The following is a 24,106-nucleotide window of genomic DNA, read 5'->3' as shown; positions in this document are numbered from 1 at the left end:
TTAGCTGACGAGTGGGTTGAGAGCCATGTTGGAGGCTCCGTTTGATGTTGGAAGAGTCTAATTTGATATTTTACCTCCCGTCGTGTCCCCAGTGTGTTCTCCTAATGCACTCTTAAGTGGAGGAGCTTTCATCCTGGTCGGGGGCTGGCTAGCTCTCTTCCCCCCCTTCATCTTCACTGGGTTGAAAGAATGCACGAGGCAACGGGGTGGTCCTCCTACCACCCGCGCTGAACAACACTATCTGTCCTTGTGTCCTTCGCCCCGAGCCGCCTTCATCTCAACCAGGAGCGGATGCTGCTCCTTACAGCCAAACCTCCCTCTCCACCCACCTCTCATTCATACCGTCTACCTCGGAAAACCTCTGTGTTCATCTAGCTCCACTAGTAGCGCAACGGTGCTAACAACACCAAAGACCAAGGGTTTAATCTCTACAGTGAACCCATAATGTGGAAGTATACATCTCTACTGTTTTCCAATATGGTTATTAAACCTAAACGTGAAATGCTAAATGAATCCATGTAAGTGTAGAGATCTCCTTGTGAGCTCAAAGTGAGCACAGAGGTCCTCCATCTATTTCTGACTGCCAGTCCTCACATCTTTCCACTTGAATGATGGAATGGTGGATTGGACCTAAAGAGACACAGGGTCGCTGGTTAGTGGGTGACCCAGCATGCACACACCCAATCTCAGTGATGGGATAAGGAGAGCATTTAACATCCTGCTAGCTGCTCTTGGCCTTATGGAAGCAGAGCGAGAGTCATTATAATGAAGTGGGGAGGTTGGGCAGATGGTGGCCTGATGGCTGTCATCAGTAGCTATTCCTGACAGGAAGCCAGTGTCAACGTTTTGGTGCAGGACACGATAAACGTCTACTAGAATCGCTAGTTTATGCTGTCATCTCTGGATTGCAACCTTGGCCACATTAAGGCCTGCAGCATCCAGGACCTGGTTGGCCATTACAGGCAATACCTGGTGTTCCTACTGTCTGAGGGCTTCACGGGCATTCAACGGAACTTGTTAAAGCTGCCCTCCTTCTCTCTGGGTTTTTATGTATACTGGCTAAGTGAGACGAATAAACGAAATGAAAAAAAAAATCTCCCTGGGGGCTCAGATGCCAGCCAGGGAAACCACTTCCATTAGCAACAGACTACCTGCAAACCCTCGCCCTCCAAAATGAGTTCCGTCTCATTGGGTCAAAAAATCAACACCACACCTCCACGCTCTCCCCTCACAGGGCACCGTGCAGTCACCCTATTGGTTTTTAGTGGACTGGGCGAGCAGGCTTTAGTGTAGGGACGGATGAGGGTGGTAATTAGCATGGAGAGGGTGGGAGACATTAAACTCTAGACTCTAGGCTCAGACAGGAGGCTATTCTGCACCTGATCGACCTGCGGTGCGTGTGCCAAAAAACACTTTCCTCTGATCTCACTTCAAAGACAGCGGGAGGGGGGGGGTTGGAGTGTGTGTGTGTGTGTGTGTGTGTGTGTGTGTGTGTGTGTCTGTGTGTGTGTGTGTGTGTGTGTGTGTGTGTGTGTGTGTGTGTGTGTGTGTGTGTGTGTGTGTGTGTGTATGTATGGAGGGAGACTCCAGAGCTACAGCACATCTCCTGATCCCCTGAGTCTACAAATCACTCAGACAAACGCAGAGGGCAGGAAGGGCAAACAGTGAGTTTAAACGGTCATTACGGATGAGCAAGACACGCAGCCCTCTCCAGACACGCTACACCCACATAACCCTGCCAAAGCAACCTGCAATGAATAATGTCTATATGCCCCTGTCTGTGTGTGTGTGTGTGTGTGCGCATGTGTGAGGGTGCACGTGTGTGTTACTAAAAGTGCATGTGCTTTTAAGGCTGATTTCTTGCTATTTCCTACCAATCTGACAATATTGAATATCTAAAAAAAAAGGTGCCATTACAGTCTGATTTTTCTGATCATAAAGATTTAAAGACATAAAGACTCAAGCCATGGGCCCACCAGTTTACCAACGGATGCTTTGTCCTCACACGTGGTAAGGTCTGCTATGCATTCACCTCTTCACACCACTGGTATAGAAGATCAGATGCAAATGAAAGCCTCAGTACTGATCACATTGATCGTTGATGGCTTACCAGGTGCTTACAAAGACTTTTACAAAGACTCTCTCCAACAGACAAGTCAATGGTCTGGGGAGAAAAAAGCATCTGACATCTCCCCTGTAAGTGCGGCGGTGATGAGAGCAATGCTCAGTAGATCAATGGCCAGATCTGTGGCAGCTAGTGCAGGCTGCCGGACACACAGCTTGTGATTTATGGTGGTCACCGTCCCTCTGTGGGTGATTGTGAAACACAGGCAGCCTGTTGCTTTCATAATGTGCAGGGATTAATAGCATCTGCCCTGACTCTTCCCCCACCACACACATCTCTTTTTGTCCCTTACAGGCCCCCCTAATTAGGCCTGACACCAGGTCCTATCAGTCACCACCACGTAGAGAGCATCTCCAAGGAGACGGTTAAGTGCTGTTGGCACAATGGACCTGCTTTACTGGCCAGGCACTTAGGGGTGGTTAATGACCTGCAGATGACCACAGACAGACATTTTTAGCTAAGGGTGAAATTAATAGCATTCACCCCAGACAACCCAAATGTAAACGTCACACAATCTTTTTGGTAAATGACGCATGTTTACATTGAAATGCAGCAAATGATCATCACAACCATCCCTCAAAGCAGCTCATTACATTAAGGCTCTGACCCTCATCTGCTGTAAACTATTCCAGAGTCAGTTCCCTTCTAAGACGTTACTGTTTTCTCAGACCACTACCTCTGTTTTTTCACTGATTACATTCAAGGCTGTTGGCTTATCTTCCACTAAACACCATAATTAGCCAGTCACAGCACAGGGGACATCCATAGCCACAGTTTCATCTTGCCCCATTGTACCAGCAGCTATTGTTCCAAGAGAGAGGTTGTATGTCTCACATGTTGCACACCCTCCATCAACCCCCAACATCCCAAGCACCAACACTCACTCTCTCAGGATAAATGTTACACATATACGTATGCTAACAGCCTCGCAATTACTGGTGGCCTTAAATAATGACAGCCTTAAACCTGTCACCAGTAGCGCAGACAAACAAGACAGGCAGCTCTGGCTCAATGCTGTCGCCCCAGCGATTTACGAGAGGGCCGATATGATTGGATGATATCAACGGGGCCAGATAGGCCTGCTGGGACGCTGCTAAGCCTGGAGGTGGGAGATAGGCATTGATATCCAGAACACAAAGATGAGACAGAGACAAAGACTGGTTTGTTTGACATCCCGGGTCCTTTGTTTTGACCCTCACTCATTGAGTCAGTGACACATATACTGAATAATGTTCCTCATCTTCAAGGCAGGCAGAGCGAGAAACTGAATTTCCCACATTCTCCTAAATATACCCAGTTGTACTTTTAAATAGATTTTAAAAGGCATGAGATAATCTCACTGTTCTACAGGTGTCTTCAAGAGAGGCGTTTTTATAACTGTGGTAGGTATAACTAGGTGTCAATGGGCAGCTAAATGGGTGAAAAAAAACTGCACATATACACATGTTATCCTGACTGCTGAAATAACAATCTGTTGAACTACTTCCTAGAGATGGCTCTATCTCTGTTTGGTAACTCTGTCTCTGTCATGTCACTGAGGAGGGAATGTTCCGGGCCTCCAGCTTCTGCTGTTGTTTTTGTGGGAGAAAACAGCTTCAAAAACAAGAGCTCATCTTTCTTCATGTCAAATCGCCCATGTAATCACCCACGTAGGGACCATCAAAGATACAATAAACATCTTTTAAAAGCCAAGGAAATGCAAGAAAATTGCATTTCAGTTTAGCTTTTGCTGGAGATATGCCTGCCTCAACTTCAAAGGGTATCTACTGAAGTCAGATTTGCAATCATCGAAGCAGAAGATAAATAGTGATAATAGTGTTTTGCACAAAGTGTGATGTTTTATTTAATTCTCTACCATTTACAATAACTGCTTCAGCAATGCCTCATCTGTTCATATGGTTATTCTTGTAATCCCTCTCCATGGCCTACACAAAGCTACTAGATTTATTATCTGACTAGCCATTCCTGGTTCACTCTAGACTTCACATTAGACCCTGACGTTCTAGCGTAAGCCCACAAGCACAATGATAAACTGCTAAAATGTGGACACAACATGGGCTCCGTATTAATTTCCATACACTTCACCATCCCCACCGTCTTGGCAGGTGCACCTGCGTGATGTTTCGTGAGGACTTGGTCACATACTCTAAAGCGTGTCTAACAGGCCATACCTGGTCCTTGAACACTGAACACATCTGCTATGGCTGCCTCTTGTGTATGAAGTTCTCTGGTCCGTCTCTCTCTCTCTATCTCTCTCTCTCTCTCTCTCTCTCTCTCTTACTGTGTGGGATTTCTCTGCTCTTTATCCGATTATCCTGGAGAATTCCCCCAACTGCAGATGCAATCGCCCCTTTTGATAAGCAAGGCTCACGGTCAGACCATGGCTAATTCAAGACCCCAGGCTCAGCTGCGTACACCTAATCTACAAAACATGGTTGCAGTTTTCTTTTGCTTGCAGCTTGTCATACTATTACGCAAGAAACACTTTTTAAATTAGTGTCACGGAAGAAATATCGCTTCTGCTGATGGTTTTGTTTTTTGTGCTGCCAGTGTTAAAATGACTGCATAGTGAAACACTGTAGTAAACTGTCCCACGAGGTGAAAGGGATGAAAAGACAAGTTCCTGAGATCAATGACGATACGAATCCAACCTGGTTGGGAAAATACACAGAGAGAAACTAATTTGAAAAGGGAGATAGAGAAATGGATGGGAGAGAGAGAGAGAGAGAGAGAGAGAGAGAGGCAGGAAAGGAGGAAGAGAGAGTGAGAGGGATTCTATCACTCTAAACCCAGTCCTGAGCATGAACAGCAAACAGCATGAAGGGCCACTCACTTCTGTGCTAGTGTCACTAGCAGTGTAGCCTAACCCCAGAGCTTCAAATCCATCCCCAAGGAAAGCAAACACGACTCGACCGGCCGAAGGCATCTGCCTTTGGAGAACAGCGAATGCAACTGTTTAAACAGCTGTCGGGGCCTAGTCTGCTTTTGAACATTTTGAAAGACAAACTTAGAAATAACCTCACAGTTTGAAACAAAGTTCGGAGGGCACACATCAACAAATACAAATGCACACAATCCAACAGTTACATGAAAGGCCCCATACAGGCAGATAAACTGTTCGGACGACCTCCGGGAACATATTTATCAGAAGTAAGTCAGTCGGGACAGAAAGGCCAGAAAAATACCAGAGGGAAAGGGGAGAAGGGCCTTTATGTTAGCTTGAGGAGCCGTATGTGAATTTACAGCCATCTGAGATTCCAAAAGAAAAGGAATTGGTCTTTAAACATGGTTTTTCTCATGGTTTGGTTTGTGTGTATTTAGTGGTGTTGGTGCGGTTACAAATTCAGCATTGTGTTGTGGCCACGCAGGCAGAGAGTATACCTCGCACACAGGAGATTTGGGTGCAGACAGGATTAGGGGCATTTTGTTTTCAGGCGTCAATTTACAGTGAGAAGCCCAACCAAGTGCAGCCAAAGTTCCCTTTATACAATTGCAGGGATCAATTGCATAAAAGCCTTCAGAAAGGCCTGTTCCCTAATCTAAGTGGATAAAGTAGGAAAAGCAGCTTCCAGCAACCAAAATCAGCTTTCTCTTGGCTAGCTGTGGAAGCCATTCTCCACTGCAAAGCTTTTGCTTAATGTTTCTGTACCAACTGTAATCCCTACATGCACACTCTTATGGCCACACTGTCTCCTGTCTCTCTTATTTTGTCTTTCTCTCACATACAGTAAACACACACACACACACACACACGCACACGCACACGCACGCACACGCACGCGCACGCACACGCACACGCACACGCACACGCACACGCACACACACACACACACACACACACACACATAGACAAGCACACATACGAACACACACATTTGCACAAACACAAATTCACACAACACACCAACACACCCAAGTGTACAGATCTTATCCCTACTTGTTTTCTCCTTCAGTCGTCTCCTTACTCTGCCTCCTGGTTTGTCAATCAGAAGCAATGCGCCTGCATCGTGAACGCAAAACTAAGCCAAACAATGCAAACTTTTTCAGAGAGAAGTTTGCCCGCACCAGCCAGCCTTGATGTGCATAAAACCTTCCAAAAGATGCGTCCCCCCCCCCTCCTTCCCCGTTCTCTCTCTTCCCCTTCCTCCCTCTCTCTGTCACCTCATACTCTGTCAGTCATTATATTTCCTTAGTGATGACTGCCCTCCTCTGATCCCCCGCAGCATGCAGGCCTCTCTGTAGTGGCTTTCATGTCGCAGGCTCTCTCTCCTTTGTACCCTTATGGTGTTTTGATGCCCCCCCCCCCCCTCCCTACACACACACACCACCACCACCTAAAACACACCTGAACCCCTCCAAACACCCCCTCCTGACCCACCACCCCACCTGAATGCTAGGTGCGTCAGTTTCCCCCCCCCCCCCCCCCCCCCCCGTCTCGCTTCTTGAAGGCCCGTCCCCCCCACACCGCCGGCCAATTACACAGCGGCATAATGAGCCTCCTATGCTCCGCTCCTCCACCCCGTCTCTCTCTCCGCCCGCCTGCCTGCCTGCCTGCCTGCCTGCCTCTCTGGCTGACACTTCCCCGCTCATTTGTCAACAAAGGCGACAGCTGGCATGAGGGCGATATTGAGCTGAAGGTGTCGCGCTCCCTCCCTCCCTCCCACCCTCCTTCCCTTCCTCTGTCTCGTCAGGAGCCGCCTTCTCTCCGCTCTGCTCGTTATCACTGATGGCTTGTCTCTCAGGCTGAGAAAGTTTAGGGGGAGCATCTCACTTCTGCCTCTTTGTCAGCCCGGCCCACTCTCCTCAACACTGGGTCCGCGCACAGACACGTGTCGGTAGGGTTACGGAGTGTGCCACTGTGGCACGTACTGAGAGAAATTAAATGGGATTAAATGAACAGAGATGACACGGGTGAGATATTAGACATGGCAGATATGCTGCCCCTTTTGTAAGCCATCATCACATGAACGAGAAGGACACGCTGACACCACGAGACCTCACAAGGTCCCTGTGTACTACTTGTTGTACAAACACAGACCCATTATCTAGACCCTGCAACTAGATAAGCAGAGACGCATACACACACACACACACACACACACACACACACTCGGACACACACACACACACACACAGGGGATGTGTGGTCCATCTCAGCCCACCCATCCACAGCACTGCCGTCCTCTCACGCACACACACACACACACACACACACACACATACACACACACAAACACACACACACACACAAAGACTTGTGCACACATACCTACACACACATGCAACATCATATAACGGTAGCACATGCTTGCTGTCTCATACTTTCGTCAGTTGTCCACTCACTCACAGATAAATCATCTGGGGTCAGTTTTAGAGTAATAAACATTGCCTGAAAGAGCCTCTCATTGTTGATGGTTACTGTAATGGCACTGTGCTTATATTCATTCAGTAATTTATGAACATTATCATCAGGTAAATAGAGAATAAATATATGAATTTATTTTTTTCCTGAAAACAGATGATGTTTTCTAAGACCAAAGAGTTTCATAGAGGAGCTACTTCTCTATACAGCGTATGCTTGTAATGTAATATGTAATGTTGAAGATATAAAAGGGTTAAAGATATGTAATGTAAGCAATGGGTTATTTGGAAACTAGATGACACTACATGAAAAACTGATACTGAAACTGATAATATAACTGTAAACTGAGTCGTGAGGGGAAGCATGGAAAAGAGTGTTGGTTGTGGTTGAGCGGCATAAGGGGTGAACACTCACACAGGTCCTTTCGCTCCTCTGGGCCAGACAAGGCCTCTCCATCAGACGGGAGGCCCGACACGGAGTACAGCTTCTTCACAGCATCCTCGGCAGGTTGCCTGGCGCCGGGAGAGCCAGAGGGGATGCGAGTGCTGGCAAAGTCGTACTCCTTTCCCTCGGAGTCGGTGTACCGCAGGTGGGACGAGGCCTCGGGGTCCAGGCAGGCCTTGAGACGCTTGGCTGGGGTGAAGGCGGACTGGTAGGAGCCGCTGTCGCGCTCCTCCAGTGGAGAGGAGAAGGGCCGGAAGGCCCCCACACCGCTGTGGCTGAGCATCCCCAGGGGAGAGCAGTCCAGGTTCGGAGGGGCAAACTGGGGGTGGAGGTGAAGCAAAGAGGCTGGAAAGTCTCGGCCGTGGAAGCCTCCAGGCATGGCCCCCTGCCGGTGGTACATGGAGGTGAAGGTGTAGGCGCCCCCGCTGAAGGGGAGGTGCGCGTCCTTCTCCATGGACATGGGCAATCCGAAGGGGCGTGGAGGCTGGCAGGGGATGGAGGCGTCGCGGCCAGCCTCGGCTGTGGAGGCCAGGACCATGAGGGTAGGGGATGCCAGGTGGTTGGGAAGGTAAGAGGGGCTATCCATTTTGAAGGGGGCCCGATGGAGGTCCATCTGGATGCGCAGGGCCCAGCTCCGTGGGCAGGGTAGAGTAGGAGAAGGAGATGGAGACGCCAGCGCTCGACTCCTCGTCTGTCTGACTGTCACTGCAAAGTCCTCAAATCCAGAAAATCAAGCTCAAACAAGCACATCTAGGGAAGCTGATTTAATCAGGAAACAAGAACAAAAACAAACAAACAATATTTATCCATGGATTTGGATATAAGACATATAAAGTAGTTAAAAACTAAACTTTTAAAAATATAAATTCATTTGCAATTGTTTTCGTGCACAGCTTTGTGAATAGTTCACACACAGCAATTGTTAAAATTCTCACCGTCCCAGGTATTTCAAATCGCTGCGAATTCCTCTGAATGGTTAGTTTATTTATAACCAACTCGTCTTTATTTTGAAAATCAAAATCCATAACATCACAAAAAAATACCTTTAAGGTTTGTACCCTGCTCTTGTTCAACACGGAAATTGGCCATGTGAAAGGCTTGCCCTCCGAGGGCATTTTATGTCAATTACGCGCGTCAATGGTCACCGATGGAGGGGCTTTTGTAAGGGGTGTCAAACTGCGAGGATCTACAGTACTGATTGCCAGTGTTTTAGAACAGATGTGTCTTGCATTATATATCACAATTACAAATATATTAAAACTTTAAGAATGAGTATCAAACTTTACCATCACGGGGATAGGGGGAGCAAACACATGCCTCTTTATCAAATAATTTATTTGCCGTTTTTGTGTCCTAATGTATATTTCACCTGTTGACTGGATTATATAAAACCAATGGCAGTATGTGCGATAAATTATTTATGTAGGAAACAGACTCCTAGTCTCCGAGTTGTAATACTTTTAATTTCAATTCATTATATTTCAATACAAAAATACATACGCGTTAAATGCCCAAAATCGTACAAAAGCCTGAACGAAACAAAAAATAATTGTAGCCTACACATACGATTTTTTTATATCCAGCGACAGATGTTAAATTATGACACGCACAAGGTAACAAATGGATTAAAACATAAATATTCATAACTCTGAATGAGCATAGTCCTAAATATCTTAATGGGTTCAAATGATACTATTTTAAGAAAAACTTTTAAAGAGGGTTTTCAGTGTCCTTTGTCTATCCCTGTGAAAATAAATACAATACCACTATTTAATTCAGTACATTGTGCTGAAGAAATAGTATGTATTCAGCTGTCGTTCCAAGTTTGTTGTCCACAGAACTCTTATATTTAGGTAATTCATAAACTAACCAGGTTATCAACTGCAGCTGTGCAGTCTTTTTTGCATTAAAGCGGATATTTTATTTTGGCTAGGCAGAGTCTAGTCCTTTAGCTTATAGGAATTGAAACTTCAGAACAACTTGCTGGCTGTGTTCACGTCATGAATTTACAGGGTAAAAGAAAATAATCTCTGGCCATGGACTACAGACGACTAGAAATGCAATAGCTCTTTTGAAATAACTGTATCCACAACAACAAATACGATCATAACAATGATTTTAGAACCCTACCCACGGGGTGATGACAGGGGTCCTTCCCGCAATTTGAGACGTCTTCCGTTCCTTAACCTCCAAGCGAAACGTTGAGGACTGTCCGAGATGGTACAATACCTTGAGTGACAGCTGGTTTGCTGCTACAGATCGGTAATTCACCTTTGCTCCAAAGTGATGAAATCGCAAAATGTAAAAACTTAGCCTTTCATCGCACATATGAAGGTTACACTTGGGTCCAGCGCGAAGCAACTGCTGCGGGGTTGGCTGATAACGGAGAAGTGCTACCGCTCAACGTTGGTCCTCTCGGTGAATGACATTCCCTCTCGCTCTTCCTCCTTCCTCCACCGTCGTCTTCGCCGTTTCTTCCCCTTGGGAGCAGTCGAGCCGCCTTGGGAACAGTGAATTCATTATCTCCTGGTGGGTTAAGCTACGTCTGTAGTCAAATGTTGAATATTGGTCATGGTCATCTTTTCACCTCACATTGTGAAGCTTTTTATTCTTTCGTGTAATTGACGTGTTGTGTGAGTCTTAAATTAATAAGATGAAGGCACTGACAGTCGAAACTCGTCTTTCGTTTTTTATTTTTTTTGCTAATCCTAATGAGGCTAACGATCACACACAGATTAAAATGGATATTGTTTTGCTTTTTTTGGCTCAGAAATATGCCTGGAAAAGCCTGGTAAAACTTGTGGCCCAGGACTTTTCTACAACTCACACTGAAGTTAGACCGCTAAGATTTCCCTCATGTTACCTTGTAGTACGAGCGTCCACCTGCTGGATGGGAAACACATTACACCTGTTGGTCCCCTGGATCAACAGAGAATGACCAAAGGTAACAAAGGAACATCTTTTTTCTCATGCAGTCATAGATCTACACGCAAGTGTGTCTTGCGCTCATTTAATCACGTAAAATATCATCATTTAAAATGGTTCATATTTTCCTATTCAAGACATCACTCATATGTATAGATTATGGAATATTTGTTTAATTATTTAGGAAAAGTACACATGTAAAAAAAATCTATAGGTCTATATTACACCACTATCAATGTTGACTTGCTTTTAGTAGCTGGAGATTCACTGAGTTAGTTTAGTTGATAACTGAGCGTGTGTTGTAACTGCAAAATGTGTCATTTAACTTTTTGCCAGACGTGTTGACCTTATTTTATATTGCAATCCAATGTATACAATAATGATATTATGTACATCAACTGAATAATTACAAATCCAAGACATTACTGTCATGATTTTTTTTTATGAATTTGTCATAAAAGTAAGGAGACCACTGTAAAACAACAGCCATAATTTAATTATGCATGTGCTGCGCCACATTTCACGCTGACAATATCTGAATATTAAAAAATATTCTTGATTTGTGGATACAATTATTTCTCCTCCCTAGAGCATTTTGTAATAATCAAATTGAAATAATTCCTTATTCCGTTGAACTAGTGGAGGTACTATTCGTTGGTAATCTAATGTGACACTTCATTTCTGTTTAACTGACAAGCTTAAGTTGTGATGGCCATCTAGAGGACAAGGATATTTCTTTGTGTGTGTGTGTGTGTGTGTGTGTGTGTGTACGTTTGTCTCTGTGTGTGTGTGTGTGTGTGTGTGTGTGTGTGTGTGTGTGTGTGTGTGTGTGTGTGTGTGTGTGTGTGTGTGTGTGTGTCAATGTGCAAGGGTGTGCATGGATGTGTGCTTTTAATTTTTTCAAAGCTTGGAACATTATTGAAAAAAGGCAAGAATAGTTTGTGAATGATTACAGTGATCACAGGAGACAATGATACTCCATTGTAATTGATCAGCAAATCCAAAAATCTTAATTACTATACATCTAGTTCTACTCCTACTACTACTACACAAAAGCCCCTATACTACACTACACTATACTACATTACATTACACTACACTAGTACATTATACTATACTGCTCATTTGAACTGTATCCACACAAAACCAGTTTATGGGAAATAATGATCCTCAAATCTACAGATACAGTACTGTATAGATAAGCAAGTCATCTCAGGTAATTCTGAATGTGTATCAGTCGAAATAGTTCTTGTAGGCTTACATTTAAAGCATCTTTACCTTACTCACGTTGAGCTTCTTAACAAAATCTTTGGGCACATAATCTTCCATGAGTTCTCGTTCCAGAATGAATGATTCGACACTCCAAGGTACATGGACTGGTCAGCTTCCTAATTACAAGTGTACCAGTCCTTATCTGAGTGTGTGTGTGCGTGTGTGTGTGTGTGTGTGTGTGTGTGTGCGGTTTTGCTTTTGTGTGTGTGCATGTTTGTGTGTGTGTGTGTTTGTGTGTGTGTGTGTGATGCTAATTTTCTGTGATGTCTACGATATGTCAACCTCTATGCCCCACTCTGACTGAATCATCTTCTGTTTGCATGACTTGACTTCCCCACAGCTGTGGTATTTGCAACTACAATTCTGCTCTTAAATGTTATTGTTGCTGGGTGAGGAGTTAGTCATTTAACAAAGTAAAACCTAAAGATGAAGGATTTAAGAACTGAACTTTGAGTACACATATAAAAATATTGTGAATGTAGTGGATGGCTCTAAAGTAATTTTAAGCTGAACTTTCTGTCTTCATATATTATAATATAAGCCCAGGACACCACTAATTAAATAACAATTTAATATTAGCTATCCAAGTGCTTACTTGGCTTATTATGATGCCAGGCACTATTAACTCAGTCTTTTAACTTACTGACTTGATTATTGCAAGCTCGATCTGAAACCTAAAGTAAGTAGTCACAGGCTGGAAGGCATACTTTCAAATCAAAAGTTTCATCTCACACTAAGATTTATTTTCAAAGCATGAAAACTTAATTACTTTGTATACTGTTAAAGAGTGATTAGACATAATTCAAGTTTAATTGCTGATCTTTTTGTTTTCATAATGGAGTAATACACAACAGCGTATCTCTGTTGTAAATTGTTTAGCGTCCTCATTTCACATTTCAGTGAAACGGCTAGATTAATGCTGAAATTATGCTTTATAGGTGAAGTCCTGTTGTCAGTGCAAACAATAGTGTGTTGGACTTAGTTGGGAAGAAGTTAGTTCTTCCTTAAACTTTGACTATCAAAAACATTTGTGACTATTAAAATGAGCAAAATACAAACTCCTCTGAAGGTGAAAGAACGTGATACAGTAGAACAGGGGAGAGGAACTGAGACAAGGAGAGACTAAAAGGCAGACAGCTTAGCTCAGTTTCTCTTTACCACCTAACACACACACACACACACACACACACACACACACACACACACACACATAATGTGTGTGTGTCATCTTACAGACCAGCCAGCTCGAATGTGACAAGTAATACAGAGAGACGCATTAGGGTCTCCATCATTGATCGCTTCCTCCCTGGAGTCCTGGTGCCTCTTCTGTTAGAGTGTGCAAGGGTTAAAACATGACACAGCCTGCCTGGCTCTCTGCTCCTGTCCCAGCCAGACTCTGGTCGATGCTGGTCTTTCACTTCAGCCCAGTCCTGTTTACATACTCACATCATTCAGCTCGCCAAGCCTGCCCACAAACTCAAGCGCTCATTAAACTATCAACACCAAGCGTGCTGAGACCAGTTAGTGTGTGTTTACCCACCACACTGCACGGTTAGCTAATGTTGTTTCAAAATGATGTGTGTAAACAAGGCTCTGCGATTCTATGAGGCGAGGAGGCGACGCAAGGGGAGTATGGAAAACAGACGGATAAACAGCTGAAAGCCAAAGACATTCCCTTATATTTTCTCTGCCCCTGTCCGTCTCCCACCCCCCTCCCTCTCTCCTTCCCTCCCTCCGCAGACAGCGAAGTGGCTAACAGTGAGGAGTAATGACAGGCTGCACACCCCTCAACCCACCCCTCCTTTCCCAGTCTCCCCCTCTCCTTCCCTCCCTCCCTCCTTCCCTCTCTCCTTCCCTCCCTCCCTCTGTCACCCTGTCTCCCCAAGCCAGGAGGCTGACATTGACGTGACACTCTCAAAATAATTACCAACAAACGCACCGCTGACTGCAAACAGGCCTCTGCCCTCCGTGCCGTGTCACCAGTGATTAGCCTGTACTCTGCCATGTCTATCAAGGGGAGAGGGAGGGGTGAGGGGGGGCACAGTGAAGGCCCTCAGGGCTGTGTGTGTGGGTTTTTTTTTAGGGGGGGCAGTAAGGAGATGCTCTTACAATGATGATGATCTTGAGACAACAACCTCAGATCTCTTTAAAGATCATAAGATGCTAGCCTGGCAGCCCTTCACCTTCAGTTCCATTAGCATGTAGTCATTTAGCAGACCCTTTAATCCAAACTGGGGTGCAATGCAATCAAAATAAAAACATTTGTTCAAGTTTTGGGGGCCTTAAGTACCACACTTAGTCCTTATATCCATTCACCCAATTTTGTTCATTTCTGTTTTTATTGCATTTTAATGCATTAGTCATCTAGAATTGTCTCATTCATAATTAATTGTGTTTGTTTCTATTGGTTAGTGATATTTTAACAACGGTGATGCCCAAACCTGCATCTAGGTCTTCTAGAACCTCTACTTTCCTACACTATTGGAGTTCATATTCAGATCACTACCTTAATATGATATTCTTAAGAATGCTAGATCTCTCTGAGACAGATTGAACATCAACATCAACAACAGATACAAACAACAATCTCTGTAAGGTGTGATTATATCATCTTCCCTGTCGTCTCTCCTCTGGACGGTTTCAGGAGCAACTCTCTCCCCTTGACTTCTCTCTCTTCCCCCTCTTATCGGGAGCTCCATAAATGATCACCGCTCTTCAGCTCGGCTGGCCTGTTAACACATGTTGCCTTTGGGATAATGGTACGAGGGAGGAGATATTACCTCCCTTTACAATTACCGGCTAAGCGAATATTAAAATGTCTAGCTCCATCGTCCGCGTTACCTTGATTGGTATTTTAACCTTTGACTACAGCACAAAGCAGCCAGCTCTTGCAGCCAATATTGGAGGGCTGGAATCTAATTCCGGAATGATCCGGTGTAATGAGGAGGATGGGTAATATATGTATGAGAGATGTTAGGTTTGGGCTGAAAAGGCTCTCTCAAAGCGTAATAGTCACAGGGGAAAACGGCAGTAGACGGCAATAGACTTCACTGACATAAAATCTCTGTCTCTGCTGTGGCCTTCCTCTGGTCTACATCTAATAACAACAATCCACATTAGCTCTTTGTTTCCTTTCTCTCTTTGTTAAGTTGCCCTTGTGTAGTGAGCCACTATATGCTTGCAATGCAAGGTGAGAAACAAAGGTTAAAATAAGGAATGGCTGCAGCTGCGGTCTCCATTCTAATTTTTTTAGATCTTTTACAGCCAACTAATTCTCTGGCAAAATCACCTCTCTCCAGGTACTCTCACACACACACACACACACACACACACACACGCACACACACACACACACACACACACACACACACACAACACACACACACACACACACACACACACACACACACACACACACACACACACACACACACACACACACATACATTTCTCTCTGCTGCCGAGGAGCCAGCCCAGGCCAGCCCATCCTGTCCTCCAGCTCCTGAGGCCAGACTCTTGTCAGGCTCCTGCCCAGCTCGCGCCAACTCATTTCCAGCCACTAATCAGTGCTCGAGTGCAGAGGAAGGCTCAGTTAGGTGTCAGCGCCTGCCCAGCCCCTAATGGAAAGGCTCCCTCCATTTAGACAGGAACAGCATTACCAGGGGCCTGTCACAGACCAGTGAGAATAGGAACAGCATTAGCCACCAACCACAGGCTTTCATACAGCAGTGCCCGCTAAACTAATGGGGCCCTGTTTGAGTGTGTTGGAAGACACAGAGCACAGGGGGGTGGTGAGATAGAGAGGAGGAAGAGAGGGAGGGTGGAGGGAGGGAGGGAGGGAAGAGGTGGAGGTAGAGAGAGGAGGAGAATAAGTAAACGACAGAGAAATGGAGAGTGGCCCATAACGGAGGAGAAAGGGGAGAGAGGTGTTAAACAGTGCTTTTTGCTTGTGGTCTGTAGATGCCCCTCACTAACAGACAGTGTAATCCGCCACCAGCCAAGCATGCAGCTAGACATATCTCCACGCGCAGAACAGATATGCCAATTCATTTAGAAGCCACAGATTTGACAAGCTAGGCTGCATCGGCCCAGAATTGGCCAAGTGCTCTGTCACTTCTCTTGCTTTCTGTTCTCTCTCTAGACCTAACTTTTGCCCCCTTTTTTCCCAGGAGAACTATAAGCCCACCCACATCAATTTGAAAAGACCAGCCAGCTACAAAGATTGAACTACACAAGACCCCTCTAATATTTTATGTCTCGGGAGAGAGAGAGAGAGAGAGAGAGAAAAAAAGACAAGACTAAAGAAAAACTACAATGTGGGTGTACTTGTAGGTGTGAGGTGCACTGACTTCAAACAAGAGGAGAAGAAAGTGCAGAGAAAAAAAGGATGTGGAGGGATTGGCGCCGTGACGCGCTGGCCGGGAAGCTTGACACTGCCTCTAATACGAGTGTTTAAATATTTGATGCGGTGGGATAAAGAGGGCTCTCCTTTGAATGGAATTGAGTGTCTGGTGGAGAATCTATTACCGGGAGTCTGATGCGATTTGACGGCGGCAAAGCAGCCCCAATGTTATTCTTCAGTGGTTCCCCAATCCCCTTTCATTACTTCACTTAAATGTTTTTTTCGCTGTGCTTCAGTTCACGCTGATTACACCCTTTTTGGGGAGGAGGAGGAGGAGGAGGTGAAACGACGAGACATGGGGAGAGACGAACAGAAGCCACTGTCCAGGGGCCATCTCTGGCCAAGCCGATTGTGTCGGCTGATTCAATCACAGGCAGAGAAAAGGACGCATTGTGGTGTCCAGATAGTTTTATGTTCAGTGGTTCCTCTTTTGGTAGAGTACGATGTTTGCTCTCTCTCTCTTTTTTTTCTCTCTCGCTCTCTCTCTCTTTCTCTCTTGCTCTCTCTCTCTGTTGTTGCCGCTGAAAGAATGTTTTTCGATCACAGGGTCAAGGCAAGAGCAGAGCAGTTTGGAAGTTCGCGTTCACACAGGACTGGAGTCTCTCATAGTGAACAGCTGCCAAGGAGTCTGTTGTTTTTAGCCTTTTTTCGGTCGCAAGAGTGAGTTCTGAATCATTCTCCCTGTGATGCTAGTCTCCAAACAGCTACAATGTCTGATATCCTGTGGTGACTTGGCAAATATTTTTAGAGCTTGATGTGGTACGGCATGAAGTAGTGATGGTGAGGGTAACCTTAAATGTACACATCTACATATCATATTTATATCACATTTACATGCATCAGACTGACCGAGAGAGGTGATCGTGATTGTGTGAAAGTGTGCTTGTGCGAGCATACTGTGATGAGCCTGATGTTTGTCACTGGTGACAGCTTTCCTGCCACCCTCTCTGGTGTCACAGTGCCTGGCTGAGGTCTCCCAGCCCTGGTTTGTGTGCTGCCTCGTCTCCAACAGATCAATAGGCTCTGGCACTTCCTTCCACAAAGCAGGAAAAACAATTAAAAGGCATCGATCTTGCGCCTGGGCCAGCCATGAATATGCATGTCTCCTTGACCTTCAGATTGCATGTTCATGAATGTAGGGGTGGTTCCTAAACATACTTATATCCTACTTAACATACAAACATAATACAAACTTATATTAATGGCTTACCTTTACGTTATTCCATGTTTTTAGCCTCAAGCAAGTACTTATAGGCATTTTCATCTCTCTTCAGTTTCAGTAACCCTTTTATGTCTTTGTGACAGCAAGATGAGATGTTGTGACAGCAAACTGTATGTAAGCATAAATATATAACAGTTTGCTGTATGTTTATCGCCACTGGAAGATCCTGGGCACTGCTCTTCTTTGTCACAGAAAGTTCATGGTGTGTGTCTTTCCCTGCTGTCATTGTAAAGTGGCGTGTGAAGACTAGGTGGATCTCTTGCTTCAGCGGACCACTGACCCAGATTCGATGGCAGAAAATAAACTGTGCGGATTGTATCCAGTGCCCCCACAACACACAAGGCGTAATTGGCACAGCCCCTCACACCCTCCCACGGACACCTCCTCTGGTTATATATGCGGGGCCACTAACACCTTTCACGTCTGGATTGGTGTGTCTGGATATAAATCTCACACCACTCTGAGGCATTGGTGTGTGTGTGTGTGTGTGTGTGTGTGCGTGCGTGTGTGTAACTGTGTGGTGGGGGGCTGGATGGTAGGTCATGAGAGGAGGGAGGTAGACCTAAGCCTGAGGCATGGGGTGTGTGTGTGTGTGTGTGTGTGTGTGTGTGTGTGTGTGTGTGTGTGTGTGTGTGTGTGTGTGTGTGTGTGTGTGTGTAACTATGTGGTGGGGGGGGCTGAATGGTCGGTCACGAGAGGAGGGAGGTAGACCCAACCTTTGGCATGTGCGGCGCTGCATCTCAGCTCTGATTTCCTCCCTAATGTGGCTCTCTTTACCGGGTACATCATTACGGGGGCCGCTGGCAGCAGGCAATCAGACAGCCGGAGCAGGGGCAGGCAGGCAGGCAGGCAGCTAGACGCAGTGGCGGAGGAGGGTAGGGGGGGGGTTGTGGCGGGGGAGACAGGTGAAGCAGGAAGATGAGCTGGGGGTGGGTGGAGGTGGATGGGGACAGCGGGGGTAAGCTGGAGGTGGCCCTGATGGATGTGATGGAGTTAATCAGCGCTGGCCTCCCGCAGCAGAGCGGCCCGCTCATCCCACCCTAAACTGAGAGCCACTCGAGCACAGAAGCCCCCCCCCCCCCGTTCACAGCCCACTTCTCTTTCTCTTTGCCTGCCTGCAAGCATATCTGCTTAACACATGACTTTTGTTCTACAGCCTTTTTCTACAGGTTTTCCAGGAGCAAACAACGTGTGATTTAATCAGAATTACTGTGACTTTGGTGTTAATTAGAACGGCAGTGTGCGTTATATCACTTCCCCCTCAGACCTGTGTTCACATGGGCAGCAGAGATCAGGCTCTCCATGTCCTTCCCCTTGTCCCTCTCTCTCTGTGTCTCGGGGGAAATCTGCCTCTGGGTGGGGGCCCTTTTTTTTTTGTTGCCTGGAACGAGTGCTGCTCTTTTAAAGCCCTTCTCCGCCCCGCTCCGCTCACAGGATGTTAAGTGGGAGCAGCCGTCCCCCTGAGCGCCTTCGTCCTGCCTAATTACCTCGGCGCTGAGGACATCTGCATGTTAGTGCAATGGCGCCGCTGCCACGCATCACTGTGCTTAACATGATAGACCCCGTGGCCACTGCCAGAGCCTGGCAAGGACAGCCATGTGCCACGTCACCCTGCATTAACATATGCCATGATGCCCACGGTGTGTGTGTGCGTGCGTGCGCATGTGTGTGTGTGTGTGTCTATGCATGAGTGTGTGTGTGGGTGACGCCATGCAGAGGGTCACAAAGACAGCTGTCAACTTCCTTGTGTCTTCTGCCAAGCTGACCTGCTGGGCTACACTCTTAACCCAAATGGAGGCTCCTTAGTGGTTGCGTGTTTCATAGGAATCAGGGGTGAATGTTGTTTTTTCCCTATGGCATGTAAAAATATTTCCTTTGCACATTTTTGCCTTATTTTCTGTCTCCCGGGAAAAGCTGGCCATGGTAAAGCTGCCATGTGACCGTGATGTCTGGATGGCTTTTTGGAGCAATCCACATACAGACATGCCTGAAAATACCAGACATATTCCTAGAAGTCATCTCATCTCCCCCGCCTCTCCCTTCTCTCCTTTTGTGTATCCGCTTACAACACAACACGGCGTGGCATCCTTGACAGAAACAACAGTGACTTCTCCCTCCCTGGCAGCATCAGCAGTGGTGCAAAGCAAGATGGACATCAAGGACATGGTAGGAGACTCTGCCGGGCCTTCTCTGTCACATACCAGGGTGAGTGAAGGCCAAGAGGAACACTGTGTGTGTGTGTGTGTGTGTGTGTGTGTGTGTGTGTGTGTGTGTGTGTGTGTGTGTGTGTGTGTGTGTGTGTGTGTGTGTGTGTGTGTGTGAATGTGTTTGTGTGTGTGTGAGGACGGCAGTGCTGTGGATGGGTGGGTTGAGATGGACCACACATCCCCTGTCTAATTGGAAAGGAAATGAGTGGAGCGGCGGCAAGGATGAAGTCAGTCAAACACACACACGTGCACACACACACACACACACACACACACACACACACACACACACATTCAGGCAGTGCATTATCCCTGCTTCTCAGGGCTGGCTGGCTGGCTGGCTGGCTTCCCTTCCCCTCTCACTCTCCACGTTGTTGATATGAATGTCAGGTCAACAGCGAACGAGAAGCCACATCCCTCAACCACCACCACCCTCCTTCACACACACACACAGACACACAGACACACACACACACACACACACACACACACACACACACACACACACACACACACATACACACACACCTATAGACACACACACACACCTTCTCACTCTGGTTCAAACAGACGCTCCTCGCCACCACTGCCACCGAGCTGTCCGTCTGATGCTGATTGGCTACCGGAACCTTGTGACAGGATGGCGCAGCTGTCACTGACTGGTCACAAGGCATTTACTTAGAGACTGGATTCCAATTAGCCTACGGAAGGGTGTCACCGCAGAGAGGAGAGAGAGAGAGAGAGAGAGAGTAGAGGACAGAGAGGACTTGGACAAGGTGAGAGGAGATGAGCACGTCTACGCTTTGTCCAAACAGGCTGAGGGTTTGGACAGTGAATTGTGATCCGAACACTTCCACCCTCCAGTGAGTGCAGACACACACACAGACACACACGCACACACACACACACACACACACACACACACACACACACACACACACACACACACACACACACACACACACACACATATTCAGACACAGACAGAGAATCATCTTATTATCAGACCACAACAGCCGAGTGACTGTACAGATTTTCATGGGGAATGGAGACCAGGTTGTGTCTGAGGAGGAGGAGATGCCAATGTAATGCCAATCTACAGTTAACACCCATGAGAGAGATGAAGAATTTATTGGTATTTGACTTTCCAGCAATTATCCCAAAATGTCATTACGGGTATCCCCCCCGCCCCCCTCTTACTCTCTGACCACTCTGCTTCAGAGGAATATGTCATCTTTCGGGACGCAATCAGCGCTCGGACGAATCTGCTCTCCCTCTCCTCTCTTCTCCTCTCCTCTCCTCTCCTCTCCTCTCTGTCCACCTCCACACAGGCGTGTGCAGTGTCAGGGTGGAGCAGCTGGCGGCGTGTTTAACAGGTCGGGGAGATTGGCTGACAGTGGCGTGTCAGGGGACAACGTCTGGCTGTGGCCCGGGTCACAACACATTTACTTAGTGACACACTTCTAATTAATAGCAACAACTGTGTCACCCCCATCACACAGATAGGGCCACGGCAGGTGACCCCTCCCGGAATTACAACCACCACCCCCCCTTGCCACCCCCTCACCCCCACCCACCTTTATCTTTCAGATACCTCCACCTCCCCCCTTCTCTCCCCTCCCCTCCCCTTTCATGTTCTCACCCCTCACTCCTACTGATGGCTGCTTCTGACCCCCTGCAGATTGCCAGATACATCATGTGAGACAACGCCTGCTTAAGCACACGCCGCAGAGGAACAGATTCAGCTCTGTGCGCTTAATTCAGTGTATGAGGAAGGAACAGAGCAATCTAGAGCATTCACAATTGATGACATGTTTAGATATAGGTCATATCTGTAATTTATTTTTATTTTAAGACGGTGCAAGTTACTTTCATATTTTCAAGTTCTTCCTTTTTATGAATCTATGCCTTTTTGTTTTATCTGATTTGATTCTCAATAACACTTCAAAGAAATAATAAATCAGAAACATTTGTATGAGTTTCAGATGATACGAATAAGTTGAAATGAAGAAATACATAAGAAATATATTTGCACCATATTTCTCTCCCATTGTCTTCTATTGAAAAAATAAACTGTGACCCTTAAAGAAATTTAGAATATCTTGTTTTCTTTAAACGTGTCATACCCTACTCTTTACTCTCCCCTGTATGAGGTCTTGACTTTTCCTTAGCTTTTGAAACTGAAAAAAACCCATCTCTGTCTCTTAGTGTTGGGGTGAGTGAGGGGTTAATATGGTAGGTAGTTAACACAGGGGAGTAATGCGGTGCTGAGCAATAAATACAAGGCCAGGGGATCAAAGGTCATTCCAATTATGTCCTGTGCAGGAGCTGATTAAGGCACTTTGATTCCCCTTGTGCTGAAGAGTGGAACTGCTTAGAGAGCTTCCTGACTGGACAGTACTTAAGACATGATGGTTTTGATCTTTTTTACGGTACTGCTTATACCGTCTGTTTTGGTCATCCTAGGGAATATTTGGGAATACTTTGAACTGTTAAAACATGTATCACTGAAACAAAGATGAAGGAATATTAGGTGTCACAATATTATCAACAAATGTCCCTCCTGTCAGAAAACGAAGGAATGTGTTGGTCTGTGTGGCCAGTCCCTGACACAACCACAACATTCATCCTCCTGGGTGGATTCCTTATCAGCTAACTGTCCACTGTGACATGAGTCTTTTCCTGGCAATCTCTCTGGTCAGTTCACTCTCTTCTTCTTTCCCCTCGCCTTTGAAAGGAGCTCACTGAAGTGTCAAGGGAGCCTGTGGTTTCCACTGTCTCACAATGGGACGGTGTCTCTCTGTTACTCTTCTCCTCTCTTCGTCTCCATCGCTGTCTCTGTGTCTCCCTCTCGACATGAAGTGGACCGTGACAGATACTCAGTCACAAACAAAGCAAGGGGAAGATTGCCCAACGTCTGGATCGATAGTGAATTAGCCAGTGCACTGGTTTCACAGTGGAGTGTTTTGGCAGATCGATCCCCTTGTAGCTTCAGGGTGCCAAGGGGGGCGGAGAGGGGGGGGTGTAACATCGGCGATGAAACGTTGGCAAGGGACAGACGACTTCGTGCCACCAGGAAATACGCTGGATCAGTTCCATCCCGGTTGTGACCCCCCACTCCCACAACTCCCCAGACAACCCCCCCCCCCCCTCCATCTCCCCCCAGGAGTAGCTCTGTAGTTTATGGGCTTCCTGCTCCACGGTGCGGAGCCACTGAGAACAGTGACACTCCCTCCATCTCCAGTGCCATAGGTGTGACTGAGCTGAGCGCTCCACCAAGCAATCCGCATTGTTCATCTCCACCTCCCATGAACCAGGGGGGTCCCACAGGATTGGGAAGGGAAGGGAAGGTGTGTGTGTGTGGGGGGGCAATGATGGACGAGCATGGAGGACTGATGGATTGGTCCGATCGCAGACGGGACAACATGATGAACGCCGTGGTCGGACGGGCCCAGAGCCGAGGAGCCTCATCTCCTTTCAGCCATTTACCTTCCCCCAGTCCATTACACTGCACCACGCCGTACCGCGCCATAGCCAGTTCCTCTGCACCATTCCCATCGCACTCACATACTTGGTTGCGCACATCACTAAACAAGTGAGGAGGTCCCGGAGATGTACTGTACGGCAGGATAATGTTCCTTCCTGGCAGGAGTGGATCTCTGGGGCTGACCCATGCAGCGATGATGTGTGCGAGCTGCATATGCCATGGGTGAGCACTCGGTCACTGACTGCTGGTGACTGACAGCAGATGCAGGTTAGAAAGCCGAGTCCGCTGCTTCACTGGGTAATTGTTATTTGTGCCAGTTAAAAGGCTTTTATTCGAACCTAAAAAATAAGCATGATTCTGTGGCTCAGCTGTGATAAACATGTGGTTGGATCAGTGAAAGGCACCGTGAGCTGCACAATTTGAAGTCTCCCTCTATAAGGCATTGCTTTCCTCACGCTTGTGATTTCATATATGTTTGGTGTTACTTAATTCTCCTTCTCTCTCCCTCTCACACACACTCAAACATACATACATAAACACACACACACACACACACTTAAACACACACACGGATGGACACAAATGCACATTGTTTCCTCCAAAGCCCATGTTCATTAGCCCCAGTTGGAAAGATAAGCGCTGTTATCTGTGAAGGGGACT

General features: G+C 46.5%; 1 protein-coding gene across 1 annotated transcript in view; it reads right to left on the bottom strand.

Moving 5' to 3' along the window:
• rnf220b (ring finger protein 220b) overlaps positions 1–8,544 on the bottom strand; it is a gene marked incomplete at both ends in the record, with an annotated part of 43,842 nt that extends 35,298 nt beyond the window's left edge. Inside the window, one exon of the mRNA XM_080860309.1 lies at positions 7,902–8,544. Within this exon, the coding sequence (XP_080716435.1) occupies positions 7,902–8,544 (643 nt within the window). The remainder of the gene's footprint in view (positions 1–7,901) is intronic.
• Between the last annotated feature and the right edge of the window lie 15,562 nt (positions 8,545–24,106).

Source organism: Sprattus sprattus, assembly GCF_963457725.1.
Source record: "Sprattus sprattus genome assembly, chromosome: 2".
In the NCBI taxonomy this organism is placed as follows: Eukaryota; Metazoa; Chordata; class Actinopteri; order Clupeiformes; family Clupeidae; genus Sprattus; species Sprattus sprattus.
This window is presented reverse-complemented; position numbering and strand designations above follow the sequence as displayed.